Raw genomic sequence first — 16,678 nt, forward strand, 5'->3', positions numbered from 1 at the left:
AGAAACGACGGATTAGCATGACAAGGGGCCCTCGCCAATCCAACGAAATAGAGAGTCCATCGGTTGCGCCATAGGCCCGAGCGAATAATAAACAATTCCACCTGCGATTCCGTCGCCTGCGTCGGCGTTACGCGAGCTCTCCTCGCTAAAGCGGAACGATCCTTCCTGGGGGGAAAGAGGGTGGGGAGGGGCAGGAGAAATGCACGATAAAACAATGTTTCCTGTATACCATTAGCCTACCGCGCGATTCATTAATACCGCTCGCATTAACACTCTTTCAATTGCGGCGCTACCGTTTACGCGGTTTCCGTTCAATTATCGCAGAAATCAGAGCAGCATCCGGAACCATCAGTTTTTAAATAACGAAATAACATATTATTCTCAGATCGATACCTCGTCATACCATTTTCATCAAAGCTTCAATGCTTGCTTTTACGATTGCAGTAATTTCTTAGAAGAAAAAGAAAAGAATTATTTAATCGAATGCTCGACCCCTTGGTCCACCATTTCTTTCACCTCTGATCACATTTTTATTGTTGTTAATAAATTCTTAATAATGAAGTCAAATATGGTTGAAATTGTCTGTTGTAAAACGTTATATCGTAAGGTTGGACATCTGGCAACAACATAACCTTAAAATATTAGCGATTTTGTATCAGCATCATATATCTTTTTTCCTGCGGAAATGTCGAGTTTTGAGCCGAATAAGCGTCATTTGCGTGAGCTTTTGATTTACTTCTTTAATTTGAAGAAATCTGCAGCCGAAGCGCATCGATTGCTTGTAGAAGCATATGGCGAGGCTGCCTTAAGTGAGAGAAATTGCCGTGAGTGGTTTCACAAGTTTAAGAACGGTGGATTTGACGTCCAAGACAAAGAACGTAGAGTAAAGCCGAAAGTGTACGAAGACGCGGAATTGGAAACATTATTAGATAAAGATTCATGCCAAACGCAAGAAGCACTTGCACTTACGTTAGGAGTGACTCAACCAGCAATTTCACATTGCTTAAAATCATTGAGAATGATTTAGAAATGAGAAAACTGATTTCCATATGAATTGAAGCCGAGAAACGTTGAACGCCAATTTTTCACATGTGAAATGCTGCTTGCCAGGCATAAACGAAAGGGTTTTTTGCATCGCATAGTCACTAGTGATGAAAAATGGATCCACTATGATAACCTAAAGAAGAAGAAATCATGGGAACCACCTGGCCATGCTTCAACATCGATAGCCAAGCCGAACATTCATGGAAAAAGGCTCATGTTGTGTATTTGGTGGGATCAGCTTGGTGTCGTGTATTATGAATTGCTCAAACCGAACGAAACCATTACTGGGGCTCTCTACCGAACACAATTGATGAGATTGAGCCGAGTACTCAAGGAAAAACGTGCCCACTACTACTCCAGACACGCAAAGTTATTCTTCTGCATGATAATGCTCGTCCACATGTTGCGGCGCCGGTAAAAACCTACCTGGAAACATTCAATTGAGAAGTTTCACCCCACCCGCTGTATTCACCAGACATTGCTCCTTCTGATTACCACCTGTTTCGATTGATGGTGCATGGCCTGTTTGAGCAACACATCACACCACATGGAGATACTAGTCGCTAGCGATACTTCGAATAAAGCATTAGGTACCGTTCTTTCACAATAAATGCACAAAAAACGGCGGAAACTTATTTATACTCCTAATACATCAACAATTTCCGCACATTTTCGAATCAACTTCTCTCATTACCACCTCGTGAAATGGTTCAGCCGCAAAATTTTTCATCCCGGTGAATCCTTGCCAGAAACGGGGTAGAACTGGATCCCTGTCCCTTTGAAATTCAAACAAGTGGTGCAAGTGTTTCTCATCGAGAAAAAGATTTGCGACCTACATTCTGAAAAACCACTCCATCTGTTCAGAAATAATTCTGTTGCCAGAGATTCGGTATTTATCGATGAATTATCAGAAATGTAAGTTTCATTTGAAATGACGATTTAATTCGAGTAACGAGCTTCATGGATATCCAAAGCAATTCAAATCCTTTGACGCAGAAAAATAGTATAGGTTTCCTAACTGTAGCAGCGTTCAAAGCATGAAAGTATACTGTCACTGTGAATTGCAATTGTGAAACGTATGACACATAATGTTTCGAATATTTATTATTTAAAGAAGAAAAATCAGAATCAATTGTAATTATATATACGTGGCAAATTGCAGTTTTTTATATTCTTTATGTCTAAACGTATATAGTAAAATACCTCTTTTAACACGTTCAACCCGGTGCATTTTTGTCTATTAATATCATTAGTCCGTAAGTTGGAGGGGGGGGGCTCGAGATTATAAAACTTATTTTAAAACTATTTATAAAACTTTATTTGTGAAATATATATACAAATAAAATACATGTATACGTATAGCATATATGTATATATTACATGTAAGTAAAATACTTTTATTGTTTTAAGGTTAGGTATTCTATAATTTCTGTTTTTCAAAGCGAACCATCGGTGGTTCACACCGTGTTAAACATATTGATCACTCTAAATATTTCAGAATACATAGAATAATCTCAAACTTAGACCTTTTACGTTGATGATTCTTAAAATCAATCGATTTCAATTCTTCGTTTCGCTGGTATCGTTCTTTTTCTGTGCAACAGCATACTTCGCAATTGCCTTGGTACGATATACTAATACCGAATGAGAAAAGGAGAAAATGTTCGATCTAGAGAATAGCCTAAGGACGCGTTGCTCACCGACACGCTTCGGATCAAAGACGAACAAATACGTGTATAGGTCAGCGTAAATTAAAAATTAAAATTGAGTCGCTTCGTGGAAGAAACTTGTGAAAAGTGAGAGAAAGAGGGACAGAAAGAGAAAGAAAGAAGGATAGAGAGAGAGAGAGAGAGAAAGAGAAAGAAAGAAGGATAGAGAGAGAGAAAGAACACGAAAGACTTCTGTCAGCTCTTCTCCCGAGGGGAAAAAATCCCAACGAAAATATGAAAGTGAAAAGAACGAAGAAAGCTACTCCAGTGGGTCGCACGATCCAAAATACGCCGGGAATATTTGCCGGACATTGTTTAAAGAAGAACTAACCAGCTTTCGAATATTTAAATATTTTTACGTTTTTCTGACTTCAAACTCAACTGGTTGCTTCACAAAAAGCCATAAACAACCCAAAGTTATTATCGTGGTATTTATACATTCGCCAATAATTCTTCGCGAGATTCGTAAAAAGAAATACACGTGTAAAACGCTAAAAATATATCTCGAAACGCATTGAGTAATTCATTATTAATGCAGCATTATTTTAATCTGAACACTTTAACGGCCAGTAACCTATAAATTGGCTTTTCACCATGGCAGCCAATAATTTATCATCTATGCGTCGCATCTCTGTAAGCTCCAATATAATCGTATAATTTTTTAAACACCATATATATAATTCGCGCAGAATAAAATGAAAATAAAATCAATATTCTCTAATGACGCTAATGTTATCGAAATAAAACAATGTTAATACATTTAGTTACTCCGTAATGACGCAAATGTTTACAACCGAACAACCGGCCGGTAAAGTGTTAACAGAATTACTAATTCACGTAGGTTACAAAGCGAATTAAGTGCTTGCCACCTAATATATATCCCTTTCATATCTGTCTATGAGTTGTTAATGAAAAACAGTGGCGAATGAGAGGCAAACGCACGAACTTTCAATATGCTGCTACGCGATCGAAAGATTCTGGAAACATAAAATAATAATGCAAAAGCGGAATGGTAGAAAAATGACTTTTCGAGTGACTTAACCAGTTATCTGTGGGACCTTCATTTAAAAGTGCGCCCAGTTTTGTGTCGCCAGAATCGAGCTACAAGATGGGTTTATTTTATAAAAGGCAAGAACCCAAAAGATGGGTTTATTTTATAAAAATAATATTTACGCACCTGAAATTCTTACGTCGCACTGTACTTATTTGATAAAAACCGCCGACACTTGGTAAGATATGCACTGACACACATTTTTTGGGGTTTGATACAGCAAGATGAAGATCAAGATCACCGAAAAGTTAAAGTTGCTGCTCTCCTCACGAGTTAGCTTTCTAGTTTATAAATCCACTTTTTGACTTTCGTTTTTGCTCCTTTTAGGTTAACATCTAAAAAACGTTATCACTGCACATAAATAAATTCATTATGCGAACTGGTAAACTTTTTCAACCAATGCATACGGGGACGCATGACATCATCTCAAAATGTTTATATTTTCTATTTGTTTGTTTTATTCCGGCATAGCCTCAAAATATTCTAAACATCTTGAAATTTGAGAATATGTTTTGTTTTTCTCAAAAATTGCAATTTAAATAGCTAATGGTCACTGATTGATACGCATGACGAGTATACTCGTCGATTCACGAAATTTTGCCACTTCTCCATGACGAGTATACTCGTCAATCACAGTTAACTGGTTAATCTAAAGTTACATAAAAACGTTTGAAGCGGACGATTCTTGTTTACGAACGCGTGAAATCTTCGTCAACTTTTTCACCTTTATGATAATATTGAAATGTCAAGCGTCCCCATGGTTGTCGATTACCTTAATGAGGGATAAGGTCGGTCCTCGTTAAATTACTTTCCAAAGTATTCGATTCTGTTTCATTATCGCCTTGATGTTTTCGCGAGATCGAGTAGGAGAGCTCGTAGATCCGTGAGCACCAAGGCCTGGGCGGATCGGACTTCGTGCCGAGAGATGATGATGATGATCCCTCGCGTAGGAAGGTTGATGATCGTCAGCCTACTTCGCCGTGAGATTCATCGAATACGGACAGCGGCACGTAACCGTGACACAGAATTTCGCGGCCTGGTCCTGCCTGCTCGTCCTCGGTGCTCCGCGGTTCGGTTTCTGCAACGTGATTGGCGATTCAGCGACTTTCGCTGACCTGATCCCCTAACTTTCGTCCTCTGATCGGAGAAACTTGCATGTTTCAGCTCGCAGTCGAATTTCGGATGAATTAGGTAATTTTTGAGCATGCATTCTAGCATCGAATCTGTTGCTCGAATCATTTTTCACTAATCACCGATTTCATCGAACGAAAATATGCGTTCCAAGTTCTTCAGTTCCCTAAACGAATGCGCGTGATTTTCTAGACCACTTTTGAATTATTTCAATTATGTTTGTGCACCAACATTTATACACTTTTACGGCCAACATTTGACAATTTATACTGCGCGTACTTTCTCTTAAATCGTTAGAGGTCTTCCGCCTGGAAGGTGCTTCGCTTCTGTTTCTTATCTTCTGATTTTAATATTCATTGTTAATTAATTTTAATAGTTTCATTAGTTTCGACTTTGTGATACTGAATAATTATTTGATTGTGCTGATATTTCAAAACGTAAGAATGTCGAAAATGTGATCGACAACTTAACGGTTTCAATTTCAATTCGATTGGATGAAATATTTTATTTATTTGTGTACATAGTAATGTTAAAATACGAAAGCATAGATTAAGATAAATCGGAAATGGGTAAACTATTATCTGAGAATTTGATTTGTAGAACAGTGTAAAAGTGAAAGAATTTGCTTCTCACTTCGCTTCCCAATATTCTTTCTTCTTCTATTTTCTACGGTAGGGTCTATCCTTTTTACACGAATGCAATTTTTCTTTCTACATTGTGCGTTTTGAATTAGAATGTACGTCGGCTGAAACGCTCCCAGATCGAGATCCGATAGCAAAGAATGTTATTTGGCTCGGAGTTATCTCGCGAAATAAACCGTATAAAAGTACTTTCTATTTCGAACGCGCGCGATTATTTCACTTCGTAACGATGTACAGTCGGATTCACGACGATGTCGCAGACAGCGAAATTCATCGGGACTTTCTAGGCCGCCGCCACCGCCGAGTATTCACCTCTCGATTATGTTCGACATTGAAACCAAATAACGCTTATTAGAAATCGAAAGCGTTTCGTCATGACCATTCAGACTTGCCATTAATTTTATGAGCGGACGGTATCGCCGTCGCGAATATGTTTGCAACGCACGTTATTGCTTTCAACGCCATAATTCTTTTATTAGACGGCATTTCATTCCTTAAATCATTTTAAAAAAATATTCCTTATTCATTTATCGCTGCTGTAAAATACATTATGTTTAACATTTTCGTCCAACTTTTATTTTGTCATAAATTTAACTGGCATACTTTTATCGGTCGTAAAACAATTTCCGTACAATTCAACTATTATGTTATCTCGTTGTAGCGACAATATCAATTTCAAAATAGTTGATTTGAAGAAATTTTATATTTCAAGGAAATAGAGACACAGAACATAAATATAATTCATAGACTTTGCGTATATTCAAAGTCTATTCTTCTAATTTTGCGAATTTCCGCGTAAGCAAAAAAATAGAATCGAACATGCTGGTTTGATTATTTTCTAGAAATAAATGAAGATTCGACTTAGTTATATAATTTTTCAGCGTGCGTAACAGTCACATCCAGAAAGAGAAAACTGAATTGATTAGATTTCTATGTAAATGTAATGTACGTGAAATCATGACCGTGAGGATTACATATAGGTTGCACCAGCTGAAACAAGAAGAAAGATGTTGGTTTCGTGTTTAGCGTAAATGTTTATGAACGATTACGGATTTCCAACAGAATTAAAGTATTAGGTTGTCAAGTATGAAATGGAGCCAAAAATGCATGTAATTGAATTCGATTTTTTTTCCAATAAAAACTTCTTATTTTTAATCAAAGTACGCACCCATATTATCGATACACTTTTGCCATTTTAGAGGTAACTCATTTATTCCTTTGCTGTAGAAGCCTGGATCACGGGAGTCGATGACCTCTTGAAACGCCATTTTGACAACCTGTGCGGAATTGAATTTTTTTCAGATAAAGAGTTGTTTAAATTTTGAAAGAAATGATAGTCAGTAGGAGCAAGGTCTGGCGAGTACGGTGGGTGACGGAGAGTTTCCAACTTCATCTCCTGTAGCTTTGACATGGTCATTCGTGCGGCATGTGGTCGAGCGTTGTCGCGCAGGAGAATTCGAGTCATCCGATTAACTAATTTTGGCTGTTTAATCGCAAGATTTTCCATTATTTCGTCTAGTTGATAACAGTAGACATCCGCCGTGATCGATTGGCCAGGTTCCATGAAGCTGTGGTGGATGACACCTGAACCAGACCACCAAACAAGTGACCATCAGCTTCTTCTGGAAAATGTCTCGTTTCGGACAGTGTTTTGATGGTTCCTCGTTGTCCAACCATTGCGTTGAACGCTTACGATTATCACACATGATCTATTTTTTATCGCACGCAACGATTTGATTGAGAAATGGTTCGGCTTTGTTGCGAGAAAGAAGAGAAAGACATACGTCGAGTCTTCGTTCCTTCTGTGCATCAGTCAATTCATGCGGTATCCACTTGTCCAGTTTTTTCACTTTACCCATTTGTGCCGAATGAATCAAGATTGTTTGCTTTGATACATTGTACCTTAATGATAATTCACGTGCACTTTGGCTGGAATTCGCTTCCACAGTGGCTTCAGGACGTCATTATTCACCTGTCTTGGGTCGACCACGTGGTTCATTAGACAGGTCGAAATCTCTCGAACGAAATTTCTTAAAGCAACGGGCTACAGTCGCGTTTGTAGCCACTTGAATGCCGAACACACTATTGATATTGGCGACTGCCTGTCGTGTTAGGTCTCCACGGTGGAACTCATACTTCATCGACACACGAATTTTGTTGATTTCCATCGTCTCACTTAATCGCCTATACAAAGACAAATTGCAAATTTTTTCAAACTGGAACATGCGTTAGAAAGAGGCAAAGATGTAACTTACACACGAAAAACAAATTACGCCTAAATACGGCGGCAAAACGAGGTTATGTGCAATTGAAATAAATAACATGAACTTTGCTCCATTTCATACTTGACAACCTAATAGTACTTAATTTCACTTGGTTCTACTTATTTCATCCAAGTTAGTTGAAAGTAGTGCTACCTTCTACTCGCAGCAATGCTAATATTTTTTCAATACTAATTTGCCGAACGTTGAAATTGCGTTTAATCCGTAGGTGTCGCGTCTCCACGACAATCGATGAGGCGGAATCACGCGCTGCCTTCTCCGGCAAAGGCGGTCTCGACGCTGATAAATCATCTCCAGTTGATGCCGGAAGCTCACGAAGGGCTAACCAGTTTTTGCGGGGTGTGGACCTCGTTCATCCTCCAGGACATAGCGATCACGGTGCATCCGGAAGGTCAGTCGACCCTGTGCTGTTCTAATAAAGGAAAACACGCTGAGTGCTACGAGATCCGCGACGAGCAAGGCGGATGCACGAGTTACTGGCGATCGGTGCCCAGCTTGAGCGTGCACAACTGTAACTTTGAGGGCAGGGAGCAGATGAACGGCGCGTCCGCGTATTTGGACGGTTCTCATATGTACGGATCCACGGACGAGGAACTGCACCGGCTGAGAACCTACACCCGGGGAAAGGTGGACGTGTCCATTTGCGAGATCTGCAACAATACCGAGGAGAGAGCCCTTGGCACGATCTACGGCGCTTTCTTGAACGAGCACAATCGGATAGCGGAGAGGTTGGCCGAGGCAAACCCGCACTGGGACGACGCGAAGCTATTCCTCGAAGCTCGCAGGATCGTCGTCGCTCAGATTCAGCACGTTACCTTGAACGAGTACCTGCCGAGCATCCTCGGGGAGAGTGCTCGGACTGACCCCGAGCTGATGCCCGTCCCGAGCGGATTCTACGGTGGTTACTCGTCCGCGAACGTAGGCGGGACGTATGATGCAGTCGCGTTAGCAGCGCTTCGCGCTCTCACGTCCCTGCGCAGACACGGGTACAACGACGCCACATGCTTGGAGGACCACGTGGCCGCGTCGGCCAATCGCATCAGCCTCGATCTCGATCGATCCACTTTTGAACCTAGTCTGGACACCAACGTTCGTTACGTTCACATGGGCCGCGATCATGGTCTCCCTGGATACGTACACTTCGTCTCCGATTGCTCTGGACACAATGTTACGGTAGGTACTCAGGATCTTTGATGTTTCCTGACGTAAGGCGGGGTGGAGATAAGAGCCTATTTTAGCGGACCTGTTACCGCTTTGCTGGTATCTAAGGGGAATTTTTTGAACTAGCCAATGATGATTGCTAGAAGATCCTAGAAAGAAACAAAAGTGGATGGAATTAATTAAGCTACTAGGTGACAGAATATATGGTGAATTTTTTTTTAAAGAACGATGGAAATTGCTAGAGGATCCTAGAGAGAGTGTTAGGAAAAGTGGGAGAATTTATGAATGAGATTGATTACATGAATGATTCAATTTTGCAGGTTCGTAACTTCAGTGACCTGGAACGGTTCATGCACCCGATGCACGCGAAGCTGTTACAATCCATTTACTCCGACGTAGAAGACGTAGACCTGCTGCTGGGTGGAATTTTGGAGATTCCAGCGAGAGGCGCAGTGGTTGGCCCGACGTTTGAATGTCTTTTGAAGCGACAGTTCATGAAGCTTAGGAACTCGGACCGGTTTTGGTTTGAAAACGATCTGCCACCTTCGAGTCTGAGCGCGGCGCAGCTCTCCGAAATTCGGAAGGTTTCTCTAGCGGGCATCCTCTGCACGAACACGGACATCCAAAAGATGCAGCCGAAGGCGTTCATTCAACAAGACTCGTATCTAAATGCTAGAATAAACTGCGATCAGCTGAGCGTGCTCGATGTGACGCCTTGGAGAGAAGACCCTCTACCGGAGCAATCCCTACCGGAGCAATCCCTGCCGGAGCAATCCGTCCTGGATAAGGGTGTATCCGCAACGTCTGAATTCTTCTCCGATCTTAATCCCAGTTTGATAGCGGCGGCAGTGAAGAAGGCGGAGGCTAGCCTGATCAAGAGAAAACAATTGGAGTACAATTCGTGGTTGCAACAGAGGATAGCAGACCCGAAATCGCCAGCTGGGACAGCCGCCAGCTTCTCTAAGGCTAATAGAGACGCTCTATTGTTGGCCAATCAATCCATCATATACGAGCTGGCTACCAACGAACTTTTAAACGGTGTGCATGGATTGAGACGCAGGAAGCGGCAGGTGTTCGATAGCACCGACAATGTTCTTGGCTTCCCCAACAACGACTTCTCGGACCTGCTGCAGAACGTGGACATAACAGGGTTCCTCTCCCAGAACAAACCAACGAATCATGAGGAGGTCGAGTGTCCAGTGGATGACAGTCCATGCGATCCAACGACGCCTTACAGAACCCTTTCGGGACACTGCAACAATCTCCGCAATCCCAATCTCGCGAAATCGCTGACGACCTTCGCCAGATTGCTACCCCCGGTCTACGAAGACGGCGTGTCAAAGCCGAGGGCAACGTCGGTCACCGGAGCGCCGCTGCCTAATCCCAGAGTGATCTCTACTGTGATACATCCCGACATTTCAAATCTCCATAACCGGTATACGTTGATGGTGATGCAGTTTGCACAGTTTTTGGACCATGACCTTACCATGACGCCAATCCATAAGGGCTTCGCCGAGTCCATACCTAGCTGTCGTCCTTGTGACTCTCCCCGTACCGTCCATCCCGAGTGTAGTCCCTTCCCTGTCCCACCTGGCGATCACTATTACCCTACGGTAAACGTGACTTCCGGCGCGAGAATGTGTTTCCCGTCGATGAGGTCGTTGCCAGGGCAACAGCATCTGGGTCCTCGCGAGCAGATCAACCAGAATACCGGCTTCCTGGACGCTTCCGTGGTCTACGGTGAAAATACTTGCATCTGTAATGTCCTCCGAGGTTTCAACGGTCGTATGAACATCACCCAGAGTCCTCATCGCAACGCGAAGGACCTCCTTCCGCAATCGGCGACCCATCCCGAGTGCAAAGCGAAGTCTGGCTTCTGTTTCATCGGCGGTGACGGCCGAGCATCGGAGCAACCGGCGTTAACGGTCATGCATACGCTGTGGGTACGCGAACATAATCGAATCGTCGACTTGCTGAGACAAGTAAACCCACACTGGGATGGGGAGAAACTGTTCCAGCAGTCTCGTCGCATCATCAGCGGTATGCTGCAGCATATCACCTACAACGAATTCCTGCCCAGGATTCTTGGTTGGAACGCTGTCACCCTCTACGGTCTGAAGCTCTTACCACAGGGCTATTATAAGGAGTATTCTCCCACTTGTAATCCCAGCGTCCTCACTGAATTCGCCACCGCAGCCTACAGAATCGGACACTCGCTACTGCGACCGCATCTGCCGCGAATGGATCGCAGTTATCAAAACGTGGAACCGGCTATCTTGTTGCGAGATGGATTCTTCGACCCTGACGCGATCTACCGGCAAAGCATGATCGACGAGATGATCCGGGGATTGATAGCAACCCCAATGGAGACCTTGGACCAGTTCATAACCGGAGAAGTGACCAATCACCTATTCGAAATCAAGGGCATCCCCTATTCAGGCATCGACTTGATCGCTCTGAACATCCACCGCGCCAGGGACCACGGGATACCGTCTTACAACAATTATAGAGCGCTATGCAACTTGAAGAGAGCCACCACGTTCGAAGATTTGTCCAGAGAGATGGCGCCGGAAGTGATCGCTCGCATGAAGCGCATCTACGCTTCCGTAGACGACATCGACCTGTTTCCGGGTGGAATGAGCGAGAGACCTCTTCAAGGTGGCTTGGTCGGGCCCACTTTTGCCTGCATCATAGCCATACAGTTCAGGCAGTCTAGAAAATGCGATCGGTTCTGGTACGAGACGGACGATCCAAACATCCGGTTCACCGAGCCCCAACTGGCAGAGCTGCGTAAAGTCACTTTGTCGAAAGTAATGTGCGAGAACATGGACGAGCACAATGAAATGCAGAGAGCGGCGTTCGACTTGCCGAGCAACTTTCTGAACCCACGTGTACCCTGCAGCTCGATGCCACACATGGACCTGTCCGCTTGGAGAGAGACCAGGCACGGATGCCAAATAGGAGGCAGAAACGTCGCCTTGGGAGAGTCTGGTTTCCCCACACCGTGCACCAGCTGCGTCTGCACGGCCGAAGGCGTAAGTACTTATCCCGTGAAGTTTTTGGCTTCAGCCTAATTCCAGCGGTAATATTGTAAGAATTCTCTCAGGATAAGATCAGAACAACCAATATCACGATGAATGTACATTATCATGGTCGTCAACATGTTTTCATGTTAACTTTGAATTTTCAGGAGTTCTTGAAAATCTTTGAATTTATGAAAAAAACGAATTTCAAAAATGGAAGGTATAATTCTACATTTTTTTTTTTGTTCAGACCCAATGTGCTTCTTTGAGGATCACGGATTGCAATCAGCTACTCCGCGAAGCATCCAGGGAAGCCATTTTGCGCGATGACGTTTGCACGGCACAGTGTGGCTTCGTTTTGGCCGCCACTGAGGCTACATCGAGACTCCAGCAGTTTACAACACCGAGCAGTTTTCCTGGCTTTACGGGCCACAGAAACAGCCTGAGGAGCGCGCCAACGCCGATTTCCTTCAACGGTTTCAAGCTGCCGGATCTCTCGCAGTTCATAGGTTGAACGAAGAGGATATTTGTCAATATTGCTTATTAACTATCGCGTACGAGAGACACACTGTCTTCCTTCGAGAAAAGCTGCACAACGGTGGTGATATGCTCAGTTTTGTAATCATTGAACTGACGGACACACGTGATGACGTTGCGTTTCCGAAGACTACCACTATCGCGCGCGTGAGTTTTAAAATCGACGAGTACATTGTGTTCCATTATTTCTTTTTGTAAGATATACCTCTCACGTTTTACCTGTTTGTTGTGTTAATTATGTAGGATTACTTGTATTATCTGTAAGGGAAATTCAATTTGTCGAGGAAACCGCGTACTCTCGGAAACATAAGATAGTAAGTAGACGATGCATATGTGCGCAGTGAGAGAAAACAATATCCTGGCACTGTTACCTTCTTTTGTCTTTCGGTTATATTGTTTTCTATATCTGAAAGATGATAATGTAGCAGCCAGGAACTGGAAGTAGCGTGCAGATATATCTTTTCTTGTTCACTATCGACGATGCAGAAGATGTCATTGCTAGGCTGAAGGAAAATTCGTGCAGTGATCTCGTAGTACGTACTTGTTGTGCAGAGACAAAGAGGACTACAACAAATTGTCACCGTGTTCGGGAATACCGTGACGTTGTTAATTGGATGAAATGTGAATATTATATTATATAGATCGGATGAGTGATATGTGTGTTTTCAGGGAAATGCACTAAAAGTGTATCAAACAGAACATTTTTATACTTGTATAGTAATTATTATTGCAAAATAACAAATGCGAACACAAAACTTCCATTGCGAGTTTGTTTTTCTTTCTCTCGTTACACCTTTATCTAATTTTGTAGTTATAATAATGGACATGTATAATGGTAATAAATGTTAATTGTTTCTTCTTCCCTCTTTGTAATAAATAGTGAATGGCATGTCCCACACTCCCATGTCTCTCCTATCAAACTACCATATGAAGTTTGGCCCATTTTTTATTGAAATCTTCTTGGAAGTATCACGTGTAACAGCAACAACCTAATTCGGAGTGGAGCTTATTTTACCGAGATCCCTCGTATTTACAAAGGGTATGACAATCGCTAGCTAGTAAAATTTCGAGATTCTTCCCTTACTGTCCTGTTTCACTGTATACACATATATATATGTGTATGTATTTCTTACTACACTAGTCATGAATCGTCTTGTTTTTAACTGGCAGAAACTTCTTTTTTGTTATTAACCACGGCAGCAGTCTCTGCTATTACAGGTGCTTGTTCTGTATATCGCCACAGACCATAGGTTTTGCCAACAGTTGTCTGCCATAATCTGAGAGTACCATCTTCGGAGCCACTAGCATACAACTCGCCATCCGGTGAGAAACGAACACAGTGTACTGGCCCAAAATGTCCTTTGAATGATTCTAAAACATTTTTTAAATATTTATATATATAGTAAATGTTGATAAAGACATTACGCATATTTTGAATTTTACAAAGATTCAAATCTTACCAATCTCTATCCCAGTACTATAGTCAAACTTGTACATTTTCAGGTCTTCTCCACCGCATACAAAAATACTGTGATCTGGATGTAGGCTGGCGCTATTCATTTGAGTAGGTACAACGTACGCCCGCAATTTGGACAAACTGAATAAAAAATTTCATTTAGATGTTAGAGAGTATTCTATAAATAGTGTTGAAACATATGAATTCTTAAAAGAATGAACAAAGTCGCATTAAAATGTAAAGTTCAACACCAGGAAATGTTGAACGGTTGAAGAGGTTAACTAAGAAGTATTGAAGCTGATTTAAAAGTACACAAGGAGAATATTAATTTGTAGCATTTAAGAAAAGCATAGAAATGCTATACATAATCTAGCTACCTTGATAGCATTACTATTTTTTGTATAGTATAGTTATATGTGTGTACATAAAATAAAATTAACATACTCTTTACTATTCCAGAAGGTGACTACATTGGCGTGAGTAGTTGTGATTGTAGTTCCATCCCTGGATACTTCCATGGAACTTGGAATAGCTGGAAAATCTAGCCTCTTGATTTCTTGTGCAGTATTTCTATCCCAGATTCTTAGCGTCTTGTCGTCGGCACAAGTTATTAATTGAGTGTTATTGTTGAAGAAAGTAACGTGCCTTATATAATCTTTGTGACCTAAGAAAACCTGTTAACATTATTTGTTAAGATTGAATATTAAGAATCGGTCGTATACAAATGCTGATACGTACTTGTGGCGCTGCTTCTGGTTTATTAAGGTCATAAATTCGTACAATTTTCTCATTAGATCCGGTACACAAGTAATTGGAATCAGTACTAAAACTAACAGACTTGACTATGTGTTTGTGTTGAAACGAATAAATTTCATCTCCTTTAATTACATCCCAGACTTTAGCATTGAAGTCGGCAGCACCCGAAGCAGCTCTTGTAGCCTCGGGGTTCAGTGCAACACCCCACACTGCTCCCTTATGTCCTTCAAATGTTCCAATCCAATCCCCTGTATCCCCTTGTCGTAACATAGGCTTGCCATCTGCGAATACATTTAAAAAAAAACTGTTATTAACATGAAGTTTCTTCAAAATTCTAAAAATTATTAAAATCGATATTACTACGAAATAAATAATATACAATTTACATTATTGTGCTTACTCAACAATATATATCATAGTAGCAGTCGGCATGAAGCAGAGAACTTTGATTTTTTTCATTTGGTAGATATAGCATAACAACTTGAAGAATTTCAGTGCGATACAAACGATTACTCATCAATTTATACATAAACAACAGATCGATAGTAATTTCATTTTGATGTAATGTCGTTAAACAGCGTTGAGCGAAAGGCGAATATGAATATACGAAAAAAAATACATAATCCGGAAAGAGTGTACAATTATCGCGTTAGGTGATATCTAGATGACTTTCCAATAAACCCATAACTTTCCAAACATGCGGTATCTAACCTCGAGACCTGCAGCTCGGTAAAAACCTTGGCGTTCGAAGGGAACTAGGCCAAGGAGATCAAGAATCGTGTGTGTCGAAAGAAGAGGAATCCATTCAAATATCGGACAAAAGAACTCGGACGTCCTGTAACGAAAGGAAAAAACTGAACGTGGTGTTACCTTTACAAGCAGAGATCAGGTAATAGCCAGATTTCGTGACGTCGGAGAACGCAAGATGTACTACGGGCCTTGTGTGTCCGCTACACGTCAGCGGTGTCTGTCTCAAAGTTGCCATAGTGTCAGCCGCGTCTCTGGACGATCAAATTTTCCCGCTTTTCCTTGACATGCCTACACCCGGCTAGGGCACGACGAGAAATTTGATTCGGGAATTTTCTCTGTAACCCCCCGGCGAATGGCGACCACAAAACTCTTGCGTTAACAACAGGTTCCTCTTAAACGAACCGTCACCATCTACGCACGATGCAACACTGAACATCGTGAATGTAGCAAGAGCGAGCGCTATAGGCCAAGTTCAGACAGGAAGAAGGTTGTGTAGGTTGCGGCGGCGGCGGCCTCCACGACTTTTCTTAACTCACTTCAATCGGTTTGGAGGACGAATCACAAAAACAATACGATTCCTGCTCCTCCGTTTATAGCATATTAAGCATGTATTCCAATTATTTAAGGATCTCGAAACATTTAATGTCATTGATTCAATCTGATGAGCGAAAAGAACTAGTTGCAGATTATTGATCGTGATCATTGATTGCGATCCTCAAAATCATTTTCATTGTACTTGTCAATATAAATTTTAAATATTTTAGTATAACAAACAAAAATATATTGACATAATGAAGAATGTTTATACTTATTATAATAATTTAAATTACTCTAAAAATAATATCATTTTAGAGTCCTCATAGGTTATTTCGATATAATTATAATTTATTTTATATGAAAGACAATTAATAAAATTTGTAATAGATAATATGATAGAATTATGTAAAGCTACATAAACTTTCACAATATATCATAGCATTCAGTTGTACGAATTATACATATATTTCAATATGTATTTTAATTCTAACTTAACAAGTCTCAAAAAGTTTATTCTGCACATTTTTGCCGTTAGTGAACTGCATAAAAAAGTAAAGTGCATAATTTATAAAATTGCTAAAAGTCTTATTTTCGAATGTA

General features: G+C 41.3%; 2 protein-coding genes across 2 annotated transcripts in view; one reads left to right on the forward strand and one right to left on the reverse strand.

The window, feature by feature from the left end:
• Positions 1–13,441, forward strand: part of LOC144468658 (uncharacterized) — a 31,042-nt gene extending 17,601 nt beyond the window's left edge. Inside the window, exons 5-7 of the mRNA XM_078178280.1 lie at positions 8,067–9,031; positions 9,340–12,054; positions 12,293–13,441. Coding sequence (XP_078034406.1) covers positions 8,067–9,031; positions 9,340–12,054; positions 12,293–12,556 — 3,944 coding nt within the window. The 3' untranslated portion in view covers positions 12,557–13,441. The remainder of the gene's footprint in view (positions 1–8,066; positions 9,032–9,339; positions 12,055–12,292) is intronic.
• On the reverse strand, positions 13,323–15,969 carry Wmd (serine-threonine kinase receptor-associated protein wmd). The gene is made up of 5 exons (XM_078178293.1): positions 15,662–15,969; positions 14,774–15,072; positions 14,480–14,709; positions 14,040–14,176; positions 13,323–13,950 (listed from the first exon to the last, which is right to left on the reverse strand). The coding sequence occupies exons 1-5, from the start codon at positions 15,774–15,776 to the stop codon at positions 13,739–13,741; spliced, it is 993 nt and encodes a 330-aa protein (XP_078034419.1). The 5' UTR covers positions 15,777–15,969; the 3' UTR covers positions 13,323–13,738.
• Positions 15,970–16,678: the final 709 nt, after the last annotated feature.

Source organism: Augochlora pura, chromosome 1 (assembly GCF_028453695.1).
Source record: "Augochlora pura isolate Apur16 chromosome 1, APUR_v2.2.1, whole genome shotgun sequence".
Classification (NCBI taxonomy): domain Eukaryota; kingdom Metazoa; phylum Arthropoda; class Insecta; order Hymenoptera; family Halictidae; genus Augochlora; species Augochlora pura.

Excerpts from the sequence above, each read along its gene's own strand:
- Wmd (XM_078178293.1), bottom strand. The coding sequence starts at position 15,776 with ATGGCAACTTTGAGACAGACACCGCTGACGTGTAGCGGACACACAAGG. Across the intron at positions 14,710-14,773 it reads AACCAGAAGCAGCGCCACAA|GTTTTCTTAGGTCACAAAGA; the intron begins GTACGTATCAGC and ends TAATGTTAACAG. Across the intron at positions 13,951-14,039 it reads TAGTACTGGGATAGAGATTG|AATCATTCAAAGGACATTTT; the intron begins GTAAGATTTGAA and ends AAAATGTTTTAG.